A 12705-nucleotide genomic window follows, 5' to 3' on the forward strand; every position below is an offset into this window, starting at 1 on the left:
GGGAATACCAGACCATCTTACCTGTCGCCTGAGAAACCTGTATGCCAGTCCGGAAGCAACAGTTAGAATTCTGTATGAAACAACTGACTGGTTCAAGATGGAGAAAGGAGTACGACGGGGCTGTCTGCTGTCACCCTGTTTGTTTAACCTATATACTGAGGACATCGTGAGAAATGCCCGACTGGACAAGTTTCAAGCTGGAATCAAGATAGGCGGGAGAAACATCAACAACCACAGATATGCAGATGATACCACTCTAATGGCAGAAAGTGAAGAGGAACTAAAAAGACTCTTGATGAGGGTGAGGGGGAGAGTGAAAGAGTAGGCTTAAGACTAGATACTAAAAAAACTAAGATCATGGCATCCACCCCCATTACTGCATGGCAAATAGAAGGAGAAAAGTGGAAGTAGTGACAGATTTCCTCTTTTTGGGCTCCAAAATCACTGCGGATTGTGACTATAGCCATGAAATCAGAAGACACTTGCTTCTTGGCAGGAAAACAATGATAAACCTAGACAGTGTGTTGAAAAACAGAGACGTTACTCTGCTGACCAAGGTCTGTATAGTCAAGGCTATGGTCTTCCCAGTGGTCACATATGGCTGTGAGAGCTGAACCGTAAAGAAGGCAGAATGCCAAAGAATTGGTGCATTCAAACTGTGGTGCTGGAGAAGACTCCTGAAAGTTCCTTGGACAGCAACGAGATCAAACCAGTCAATCTTAAGGAAGATCAACCCTGAATATTCACTGGAAAGATTGATGCTGAAGCTGAAGCTCCAGTATTTCCCTTATCTGGTGCGAACAGATGACTCACTGGAAAAGTCCCTGATTCTGGGAAAGATTGAGGGCAGAAAAAGAAGAGAGTGTCAGAGGATGAGATGGCTGGACAGCATCCCCAATACAATGGACATGGATTTGGGCAAATTCTGGGAGATGATGAGGGATAGGGAGACCTGGAGTGCTGCAGTCCATGGGATCACAAAGAGTCAGACACGACTGGGTGACTGAACAACAGCAACGTACATTGTGAAAGCATTTCCATAATCAAGTTAATTAATATATCTCTCACTTCGTATATTTACCTTTTTTCTTGAGAACACTTAAGTTCTACTGTCAACAAATTTCAATTATACAATACAGCATTACCTACTCTAGTCACCATGTGACTATATATTATACATGCAGATCTTATTAATCTTATAATGGAAAATTCGTACTCTTTAGCATTTAACCCACTCCCAACCCTTGGAAACTACCATTCTACTCTCTGTTTCTGCAAATTCAATGTTTTTTTAAAGACTTCACATGTGAGTTCACACAGTATTTGTCTTTCTTTGGCTTATTTCAGCTAGGAAAATGCCCTTTGGTTTTATCCATGTTGTTACAAATAGCAGGATTTTTTTTTTTTTAATAAAAGGTAAACTAATACTCCACTGTATATTTATGTATATATCTTTATATCTATATCATATTTTCTTGATTCATTCATCCATCAACAGACACTCAGGTTATTTCCATACCTTGGCTATTGTGAATAGCTGGCAATGAACACAAGAGTACAGTTATCTCTTCAGGTCAGTGATGTAATTTACTTCAGATATGTATTCCAGAAATAGGGTTGATAGATCATAGGGTGGTACTAGCTTTAGATTCTTGAGGAATCCACATACTGCTTTTCATAGTGGCTATATCCGTTTTCACCAACAGTGTCCAAGGGTTCCCTTTTCTCCATATTCTTGCCAGCATTTGTCATCTCTTAACTTTTTGAGGTGGCTCAGACGGTAAAGAATCTGCCTGCAGTGTAAGAGACCTGGATTCAATCTCGGGGTCGGGAAGATCCCCTGGAGAAGTGGATAGCTATCCACTCTAGTATTATTGACTGGAGAATTCCATGGACAGAGGAGCCTGGCAGGCTACAGTCCATGGGGTCTCAGAGTCAGACACGACTGAACAACTAACACTCTCAGTCATTCTGATAGGTGTGAAGTGATATCTTGCTTTGGCCTTGATTTGCATTTCCCCCTGATGCCTAGTGATATTGAGTACTTTTTCATGTATGTCTTCTTTGGAAAAAAATGTCTATTTGGGGGTTTTACCCATTTTTAAGTTGGAGTGTCTGCTTTTATATTGCTGAGGTGTGAGTTCCTTGCATATTTTAGATAGACCCCTTATGGATTATATGGTTTACAGATATCCTCTCCCATTCCATAGGCTGTCTTTTGATTTTGTTGACTGTTTCTTTACTGTGCAGAAGCTTTTGAGTTTAATGTAGTTCTACTTGTTCAGTTTTGCTTTTGTTGCTTTTGCTGGCAAATCCAAAAAATTATTGCTAAAACCAATGTAAAACAGCTTACTCCCAAAGCTTCTTCTAGGAGTTTTATGGTTTCAGGTCTTACATTCAAGTTTTAATCTATTTTGGGTTGACCTTTGTGTATGGTTTAAGATGGGGGCCCAATTTAGTTCTTTTGCATGCAGCTATCCAGTTTTTTATAGCACAATTTATTGAGAAGGCTCCCTCTGCCCTGAGCCCAGAGATAGCTACGGGAAGTGCTCGTGTGACCATTTAACAACTGCTTTGTTTGCTGCAGTCCTGTGGGACTTGTGAACCCAAGTCACATTAGTCCTCAGAATGAGGTGATTTGAGGGGGCCCTGTGCCTCGGGGGGCAGCCTGAAAAGTTGGAGCACTAGATGTGCGTTCCACAGTCTGTTCTTTTGGGAGAAGCTGGTAGTTGCGGGCTCCCTTGTTATTATAAGGCACTATGCCAGGGATGGGGTTTCTGGTGAGAGAGTGTCTTAGCCTGCTGAACCCATTTCCACATAGGTATCTCCTTAGTCACCCAATGTATAGGAGTCATTCAACTAGTTTCTGGGCTTCTTTCAAAGGGATTGGTCTGGTACAGTTGTATATTTGTTGTATCCATGGGGGAGGGAAAGTCAGAAGCCTCTTCTGTCATCGTCTTGGTGACGTCACCTTAGTTCTCGCTCTTTCACTCTCATAGCTGCGTGTGCAGAGGTGCCGAGTAGATGAGAGCAGAGTGTAAGGGACAGAGAATAGAACTCAGAAAGAGAAAATCTCACTCGAAAATCTTCCTCTAGTGACCTTGAAGTAGTCACTTAAATTCTTTTTAAAAATTTACTTACTTAAAAAATTAAATTTTGGCAAGAAATGCATAACATAAAATTGGTCATTATAACCATTTTTAAGTGTCCAGTTAAGTGGTATCAAATATATTCACATTGTCATGCAGCTTCATTGAACCTTCCCTGGTGGCTCAGAGGGTAGAGTCTGCTTGCAGTATGGAAGACCCAGGTTTGACCCCTGGGTTGGGAAGATCTCTTGGAGAAGGAAATGGCAACCCACTCCAGTATCCTTGCCTGGAAAATTCCATGGACAGAGGAGTCTGGCAGGCTACAGTCCATGGGGTCGCAAAGAGTCGGACACGACTGAGCGACTTCACTTGATCCTTGATCTTGATCTTGTCATGCAGCTAATCTCCAGAACTCTTTCATTCTGCAAAATTGAAACTCCATAACCATTAAACAAACAAAAAAATCCTCATTTCATGCACTTCCATCCCCCAGCCCCTGACAATCACTCCAGAACTCTTTCATTCTGCAAAATTGAAACTCCATAACCATTAAACAAACAAAAAAATCCTCATTTCATGCACTTCCATCCCCCAGCCCCTGACAATCACTATCTACTTTTATCTTTATGAATTGAATTACTTTAGGTACTAAATATAAGTTAGTTACACATTATTTGGTTTCTTGTGATGGGCTTATTTCACTTAGCTTGTTCTCAATGTTCTTTCATTGTATGTCACAATTTTCTTCCTTTTAAAAGCTGAATAATATTTCATTGTATATAAATGCCGTATTTTTTTTAATCCATTAGTCTGTCCATTGATACTTGGGTATTTCTGCTTTTGAGTTTTTATGAATGATGCTGCTATGAACAGGAGAGTACAAAAATCTTCTGAGATCCTGCTTTCAATTCTTTTGAGTGTATGCTCAGAAGTGGAATTGTTGGATCATGTGGTAATTCTATTTTTAATTTTTTAAGGAACTGTCATAGTGGCTGCACCATTTTATACTCTTCCCAGCAGAGCATACAGGTTCTAATTTCTCCCCATTCTCATCAAACTTGTTACTTTCTACCTTTGTTTTTTTTTTTTTTTTTTTTTGCTAGTAAAAACCCATTTCAATGAGTGTGAAGTGGCATTTCTTTGTGGTATTGATTTGCATTTTCCTTGGTGATGGACAAGGAGGCCTGGCATGCTGCAATTCATGGGGTCACAAAAAGTCGGACACGACTGAGCGACTGAATTGAACTGAACAGAATGATTAGTGATGTTGAGCATCTTTTCATGTGCTTGTTAGCCATATACCATTGTTAGTATATTATCTTTGGGGAAATAACTATTCAGTCCTGATCCATTTTTTTCTTCCAGTTTTATTTAAATATAATTGAATATAGCACTGTATACATTTAAGGTGTATCACATAACGATTTGACTTATATACGTCATGAAATGATGACTATAAGTATAGTAAACATCCATTATCTCATCTAGATATAAAATTAAATGGAAAAAATAGTTTTTCCTTGTGATGAGAATTCTTAGAAGTTACTCTCTTAATGACTTTCATATATAATGTAGCAGTGTTCTTTATATTTATCATGTTGTAAGTTACATTGGCTCAGTGGTTAAAAATCCACCTGCCAATGCAGGAGATGTGGATTCTAACCCTGGGTCAGGAAGATCCCCTGGAAAAGGAAATGGCAACCCACTTCAGTTTTCTTGCCTGGGAAATCCCGTGGATGGAGGAGCCTGGCAGGCTACAGTCCACAGGGTCGCAAAACAGTCGGACAAGACTTGGAGACTAGACAACAACAACAATGTGGAACCTAGTCGTCCCAGCATCATTTTTGAAACTCACTAAGTTTTAATGAGTTTCAAAAAATTAATTTCTATAAAGCACTTAGAATAGTACATAGCATGCAAGCAGCGCTGAGTAAATACTAGTTATTATTTTATCATTTATTACACTAAATCATCATTATATGTCTAATTGTCTTTCCCTCTCAAGACTACCTGAATCTTTGTACCTCCAGGCTTGTCCTACCACCTGACAGTACATGCTACATGCTAAATGGATTTCGTTGAATGGACGAATGATAAATAGGACTTCTCTGCTGAGGCTGCAGGTAAAGTACAGGGCAGATGCTAGATTCAACACTGACATTCTTTATGAACTGTGGGTCCCAACCAGAGGGCCTCTCAAGCTTAGAACATACTAACAGCGTCTGCCTTAGGGCATCTTCCCAGAGAGCATAGCACACAACCCCTTGATGCAGATCACCCTGGACAAGTAGAATCTCTTTAGCATGTTTAACATTTCCACATGGCCCTTCGCACTTGTTTATTTGCCCTCCACTTGTCCCTGAGCATGAACTCAGGGAATGGAATCCTTCCCTGATAGTTGCTTTGGCCAAACCTCCTCTGCTGGACCCTTTGGCTTTCAGCCTCTAAAAGTTGAAGGGTTCAAGGCTTACTCTCAGCACCTTAACTATTTCTGTCTACGTTCTTTACCTACATGATCTCATCTGGTTTAATGGCTTTAAATACCACATAAGTGGTGATGACTCCCAAACTCGTTATTCCAGCCGTAAATCTTCACTGAGATCCAGACTTGTATTTCACTTGTCTTCTTCAGGTCTAGTCTCAGATCTCTAATAGGCATCTCAAACTTAACGTAAACAAAACAGCTTCTTTCACTTCTTCTCTCAGTCTTCCTCATCTTGGTTGTTGTTGCTGTTTGGTTGCTAAGTTGTGTCTGACTGTTTTGTAACCCCACGGACTGTAGCCTGCCAGCTTCCTCTGTCCATGGAATTTCCCAAGAATTCTGGAGTGGGTTGCATTTTCTTCTCTAGGTAAAAGGCTACATAAAATTCTCCTGGTTGCTGAAATAAAAAGTTTAGGATTTGTCCCTGATTTTTTTTTCATCCCTATATCAAAAAATCCTATCAGATCTGCCTTGCAAATATGCCAGCATCTTATGCCCGATTACCACCTCCAAAGCTTCCACTTAAGGACAAGCCCTCTGCTTGTACCCAGTTTAAGACAGTAGCCTCTTACTGCTCTCTTCCACTCTAGCCTCTTTCAACCCCATTCTTTACATAATAGTCCAGAAGATGTTTGGAAACATAATTTATCCTGCTCCTCTGTTTAAAACCCTCTAATGGTTTCAGTTACATGTGGATGATATCCAAATTTCTTACCATTGCCCACATGACTTTCTTGATCTTGTCCTTTAAATAACAGCATGTTAAAGGCTGAAATTTCTACCAGGTGCAAAGATTTAATGAAAGGAGATTTCAGACTGAGTTGCCAGTTCACAGTATGCAGATGTTCAAAGGAAACAGACATAAACCTTTCATAAGTCTTGAAACTCTTTGATAAAATAAAAGAGTTGAGACAGTAGAAGAGAGAAGATTTTGTGAGAAATATTTAGAAAATCCTACATTGTGAGTCCAACTCCATATTCTACCAAAGAAGACTAGGAATGTCTCCTCTTCCCCTCAAACCTGGTGGTGATCGGGAGCTTCCATGGGGCCACGCACAAAACTTACTGGGTTATTTCTTCTGTTGGGAAACGGACTAGGGTCTTGCTTCTGCCTATAGGACTAAGAGAATGAGAAAAAAGCTGGGTGATTTTGGGGACAGAGTCAGGAGAATATGGCTACATTAGGACTGGGGGGCAGGGTTAATGGCCAGCTGTGGGCCTCAAGAGGAGAGCTTGTGTGTGAGGGTGTCCTGAGATCTGACTAACAGGGCTGTCCAGTGGAGTGTGGAAGCTCCATCTGCAACTCTTGTTGGTCAATTCCCCGAGACTGAGGAAGGAGTCCTGAGAGATGACTGAAAATGGAGATTTTTTGCCCCAGCACACAGAACAGCAGAGAGAGGGCTCAGTAGGGAACCTCCAGAGTCCTGAAAATTCCCATGAGGGAGAGAGTCAGCATTAAACCTCCACCAGGCCTGGGAAACACAAAGCCAGATTCAGTTCAGTTCCGTTCAGTCGCTCAGACATGTCCGACTCTTTGCGACCCCATGAATCACAGCATGCCAGGCCTCCCTGTTCATCACCATCTCCCGGAGTTCACTCAGACTCACGTCCATCGAGTCGGTGATGCCATCCAGCCATCTCATCCTCTGTTTTCCCCTTTTCCTCCTGCCCCCAATCCCTCCCAGCATCAGAGTCTTTTCCAACAAGCCAACTCTTCGCATGAGGTGGCCAAAGCCAGATTACTTTGATTCTAATCCAAAAAGGACCCTTCCTGTTCCTTTACCAGTCTCCATCTGCATCAGCCAGTCTCAGAGGGGTCGAAGCTATAGTTGTCTAGTTTTCATCTACTGCATTGAAATGTCCAATTTCTGGCTTGAGGCTGCTTTGTGACTTGAAGTGATCTTGGGATGACCTGTTTGACAAGAGTGAAAAGTAAATTCATATGACATGCTGGAGTTCTTTCTTTCTGGCTGGAGAAGTTTCCCTTGCTGAATAAAGTTGGAAGAAATAGTAGACGAGAATGAATAAAACTACGATGTGATAGTATTATGAGTACAGCCAGCTCCCCATGGCAAAGGCTCTGCTTGTTTGATCCCTTACATTATCCCCTGAGAAAGCCTTCCCCAGCCTATAGGTTTAAAGGAGCAACATTTTTTTCTCCACCTGTTTTTCAGCAATTTTACTCCTCTTTTTCCTTCAAAGCACTGACTACAGTGTGAAAGTATCTTGTTCAGGTGTTTGCTTATTGTCAGTTGTCTTTCCTTGGTTCCATAAAAGCAGGAATCCTTTCTCTTTGGCTCACGGCTATATCCCCACTGACTACAATAGATGCCCTGTGTATATAAGTGCTCACTAAGTATTTTTTGAGTGAATGAATGAGTAAAAACTATAGGTCTAAGAGTGAGAAAAATGCACATTCATCCCACTTCAATGGGGTTTTTATTTTCACACAATTATTCATTCATCCTGTGGTGGTAACAATGGTCACATTATTTGTATGACTAAAGGCACTTTCATGAAAAAGTCATATTACAAAAGGAAACACAAACATTAAGTAAGTTTTAAATAAACATGGAGGAAGGACCAGTTTGAAGTATTAAACCAAAAACATTTGACTATAGATGGATTTGAATATATTTTTACTCAATAATATATTTTTACTTTTTGACATGGTCTCTCAGACATCTCTCTTTACTGTTCGTACTGGAGGGCAGGACTCACATATGCCCAGTAAGCTAAGGAATCTCAGTGTGGGGGGCACACTCTAAATTGGCCCCCCAGGACTCTCATCCCTGGAAAGTGCGCCTTTGTGGAACCCCCTTCCTATGAGTGTCCATGGTGACTGCAACTTCCTTCTATCTAATATAATATAGTAGAGGTGATAGAATGTCATTCCATGATTATGTTATGGTAGTTAACCCATATCTTTCTAGCCAGCTTTTCTCTTAGGGGCTCTCTTTGCTGACTTGAGCTGTTATGTTGAAACAGTTCACTTGGTAAAGACTGAGGGTGCCCACCAGGATCTGAGGGCAGCCTTCAACTGACACCCAGCAAGAAGCAGATACCCTCAATTCCACAACAACAAAGGAAGAAATTCTCTTACTGGAAACAAACTCCACTTAAACCATTATCAATCATTAACACTTGAGGGTCCATGAAGGATTTAATAAGAGGTTTGGTAGAAAGGTGGATCAAAGAATCTGACCTTGAAAGGGATGACTGCTCATAGATGAGAATAGATCTGTAGCAGGAAAACTCAACTGGAGATATATTTCTCCAGCATTACCACTTTCCTAGGTCTTGGCCATATGAGTTGTTGCCCATATACTTAATGTCTTTGCAAAAATCTGATGAGGAGAGATGTATTTATGGGGCCCAAAGGTGGAATAAGAGGGATGGGGTTGTCAACAGAATCAATAAACAGTCTATCATAAGAATTGAAAAGAATTTTATACAAGCCAAACTGAGGACTATAGTCCAGGAGACACAGATTCAAGAAGCACTTGGATTGTGTTCCTCTGGACTAAAATATGGGAGAAGCTTGTATATAGGCAAAATCCACTAAGTTACATAAATTGTTTGTCAAGAATTAAGATTGGAATTGGCTAGGAATAGTGCGTGTTAAGCAAAAATAGGCTGGGCTCTGAAATGGTTGCAAGGGGAAAGCTTGAGACGGTTAAGATTGCAGTTGGCAGTTGTTAGCAGATACTGTTTTGAAAACCACTGTTGGTGTCCTTTGAATTTGATATAGTTCATAAAATTCAAGTTCTCGGTGAAGCAAGAACGTGTTTGAAACCCTATCCACGGTGGCTACCCAGCTCCATTTTAAATGCCTGAACCACAGTTTTTATCTTATCAGAACAGAGAACAAACATCAAATACGACAGGGGTACATTCCTTCAAACTTTCAGAAGAGGAAGATTAGCATGTACACAATGAGTCAGCATGTCCTTGGTTCCTGGGAAGGGACCCTCATTTTTGAATAAGTAACTAACACAGGCATCCTAGGAAGGGGGCAGGGCCTTTATTCCTATCTTCAAAGTGGACATTCTAAACAATCTGGTAAATGCACTCTTTTTTTTTTTTTTAATGCTTAAAGTAGGTATACCATGCATGTCTGACAGGCCCTACAACAGGCCGTTCTAGTTGGTGTAAATTTCAAGCCAAATCATGGATAAGCCAGAATGACTTCCCCATACCTCAGTACATGAAAATTCCCTCCTTCAGAACTCAGTCACAGACACCCTGAACAACCCTGCATGTTGACACTAACCGTGGCCACATGCAGGCAAAACCAGAGAAGGCAAATGGGGGCAGTCAGTGGGCCTGAGCCTGGGGGGAAATTTGCATCCTCACTGAGCTGAGATCACCTTCCTCTGAAGCCTGAGCATCCTCCTTCTAAGGGAGCTCTGGCTCAGATGCAGAGCCTGAGCTTTCTTCTCGCATCCCCAGAAAAGAGGGATTCTTCTCACATTCCCTGAAACAGGGACTGTGGATGGAGGAGGCAGGAGGCCAGGGACCAAGGCCTGGGGTGGTGACCGGAGGACGGGCCAAGATGCATCCAGCATTCACAGTCCTCTTCATGCTGCTCTTTGTCCTGCTGTGTATCCTGGGCCTCCTGGCCAATGGCTTCATTGTGCTGGTGCTGAGCAGAGAATGGGTGCGACGTGGGAGGCTGCTCCCCTCTGACCTGATCCTCTTTAGCTTGGGACTCTCCCGCTTCTGCCTGCAGTGGGTTGGAATGGGGAATAACTTCTACTATTTCCTGCATCTGGTCGACTACTGCAGTGGTCCCGCCCGGCAGTTCTTTGGTCTACCCTGGGACTTCCTTAACTCCGTCACCGCCTGGTTTGGCTCCTGGCTCAGCGTCCTCTTCTGCATGAAGGTTGCTAACTTCACCCACCCTGGCTTCCTCTGGCTAAAGTGGAGGTTCCCCAGGTCAGTGCCCTGGCTTTTGCTGGGCTCTCTCCTCACCTCCTTCATTGTCACCCTACTGTTTTTTTGGGGGAACCACGCTTTGTATAAAGAGTCCTTCACTAGAAAACCTTTCGGGAACATGACCTACCATCAGTGGAACAGGATTCTGGAAATGTACTATTTCCTGCCCCTGAAACTGATCACTTTTTCAATTCCTGGCTCTGTTTTTCTGGTCTCGATTGCTCTGTTGATTGACTCTCTGAGGAGACACGCATGGAGGATGCAGCACAGTGCTCACAGCCTGCAGGATCTCAGTGGCCAGGCTCACACCAGAGCTCTGAAGTCACTAGTCTCCTTCCTTGTTCTTTATACTCTGTCTTTCATTTCCCTGATCATCGATGGTGAAGGGTTCTGCTCCTCAGAGAGTGACTGGTACTGGCCATGGCAAATTTTAACCTACTCATGCACATCCATCCATCCCTTTATCCTCATCCTTGGCAACCTCAGACTTCGGGGGGCATTTGGGCAGCTGATTTTGTTGGCCAGGGGCTTCTAGGTGGCTGAGGTGGTGTGATCCCCTTAACCAATCCATCAGAAGAGGCTCAGGTGAGGATGACAGAGCCACAGTCCAAATATATGACAATGTCCTCAATATCTGTTGGATCATATTGTGGGCTTTCTCCTTTGGGAAGGAGAGGAGGGGAGTAAAATCTGGGAACTCTTTGAGTATAATTTCTTCCTGGAACACTGTTAAAATGTGGCCCCAGAGGTCCCAGAGAGCCAGCATCATCCAGAAGGTCAGAATATAAAAATTCTGTGTTACTCTCTCTTTGTATCCCCTCTGTTATGTGGAAGCCTTTGGTTAAAAAGTCTTAACTGCACTATCTTTAAAAAAAGTAATCTTATTTATTTCTTTATTTTTGTCTGTGCTGGATCTTTGTTGCTGCACGGGCTTTTCTCTAGTTGTAATACGTGGGCTTCTCATGTGGGATCCTCCCGGACCAGGAATCAAAACCATGTTTCCTGCATTGGCAGGTGGATTCTTTACCGCTGAGCCACCAGGGAAGCCCCTTAACTGCACTGTCTTATCTCAGTTGTCTTCTGGGAAATTAAGAAAAATCGTGTCTGTTACTGGACTAGTATGTGGCTGGGGAAGCAGTGACCTTCCTGAGGATAATGTAATGGTCACTATGTGAGCCCCAGAGGACAGTAATTGCGGTGGACAGTGGCCTGGGCTGTGAGACCTAATGGTCCTTCTTTCTATGGAGATTCTTTTTCTCTTATCAGACTTGGATACTTCGATTTTAATTTTAGTAAAACTACTAGGTTTCTTCACAATACATATTCTCCTTAATATTTCTGTTGTTCTGGTTTTGATTTTCTCTAAGTGGCAGCCAGACCTTTCCCATGTTTATTCTTCTTCTTTTTCAGATTGTCTCAAACTTTTTTCTAAAGCAGATGTCTCAAAGTCACATGTGAATTAAATACATGAATTAAATAAACATGTACTTTTTGTTCTGAAAAAAATATAAAGAATTTCACTTAGTTTGTGTTCAAAACTGTTTAACTTTTTTTTTTTTAAAGAATCACCCCATTAAATCTTATGTTTAACTATTTGTTTAAAACAGTTTGTTTCAATTACTATGCAGAAGTTTCAAGAGATAATTTTGGAAAAACATTTTAACTAGAGTTAGGTGCCTCTAAGGCAGAATATAAAAAATTTTTGCTAAAATATCAATGTGCCTATTTCAGAGACTAACCTGCAACTGGATTCCTTATAGACATTTTAATTTCCTCTGAGAGTAAAAATAATTTCCTTACTGATCAGGGTATATGCTGCTGAGTGGATGTACACTCATGAACTAAAATCTTTGGGCAAATTATCCTACACTTTAGCTTTAACTATTTTTTAATAGGTAATATGTTTACATTGTTAAAAATTCAAAAAGTACTGAAGAGTATATATAAAAAAAAATCTCCTACTTTCTCCTTCTGAGGTATTCTTAACAGTTTCAAGTCTGTCCTTCTAAGGATATTTTATTCTATGACAGAAAGCCCCGAATACCTGACAAACCTTTTAACTAAGTTACTTAAAAACTACTGTATTCCGGGTGCTGTGCTTAGTCGCTCAGTCACGTCCGACGCTTCGCAACCAACTAGCCATCTGAGTTACTACCTATCACCTGTGGCCTTTACACAGATGGTTGTACATGACTC

General features: G+C 41.6%; 1 protein-coding gene across 1 annotated transcript; it reads left to right on the forward strand.

Moving 5' to 3' along the window:
* The first annotated feature begins 10024 nt into the window (after window positions 1-10024).
* Window positions 10025-11062, forward strand: TAS2R41 (taste 2 receptor member 41). The gene is given in 1 exon segment (XM_006071866.3): window positions 10025-11062. A coding segment is annotated over 1 exon segment (996 nt). The 5' UTR covers window positions 10025-10066.
* The last annotated feature ends 1643 nt before the right edge of the window (window positions 11063-12705 follow it).

This window comes from Bubalus bubalis, chromosome 8, assembly GCF_019923935.1.
Source record: "Bubalus bubalis isolate 160015118507 breed Murrah chromosome 8, NDDB_SH_1, whole genome shotgun sequence".
Lineage (NCBI taxonomy): Eukaryota > Metazoa > Chordata > Mammalia > Artiodactyla > Bovidae > Bubalus > Bubalus bubalis.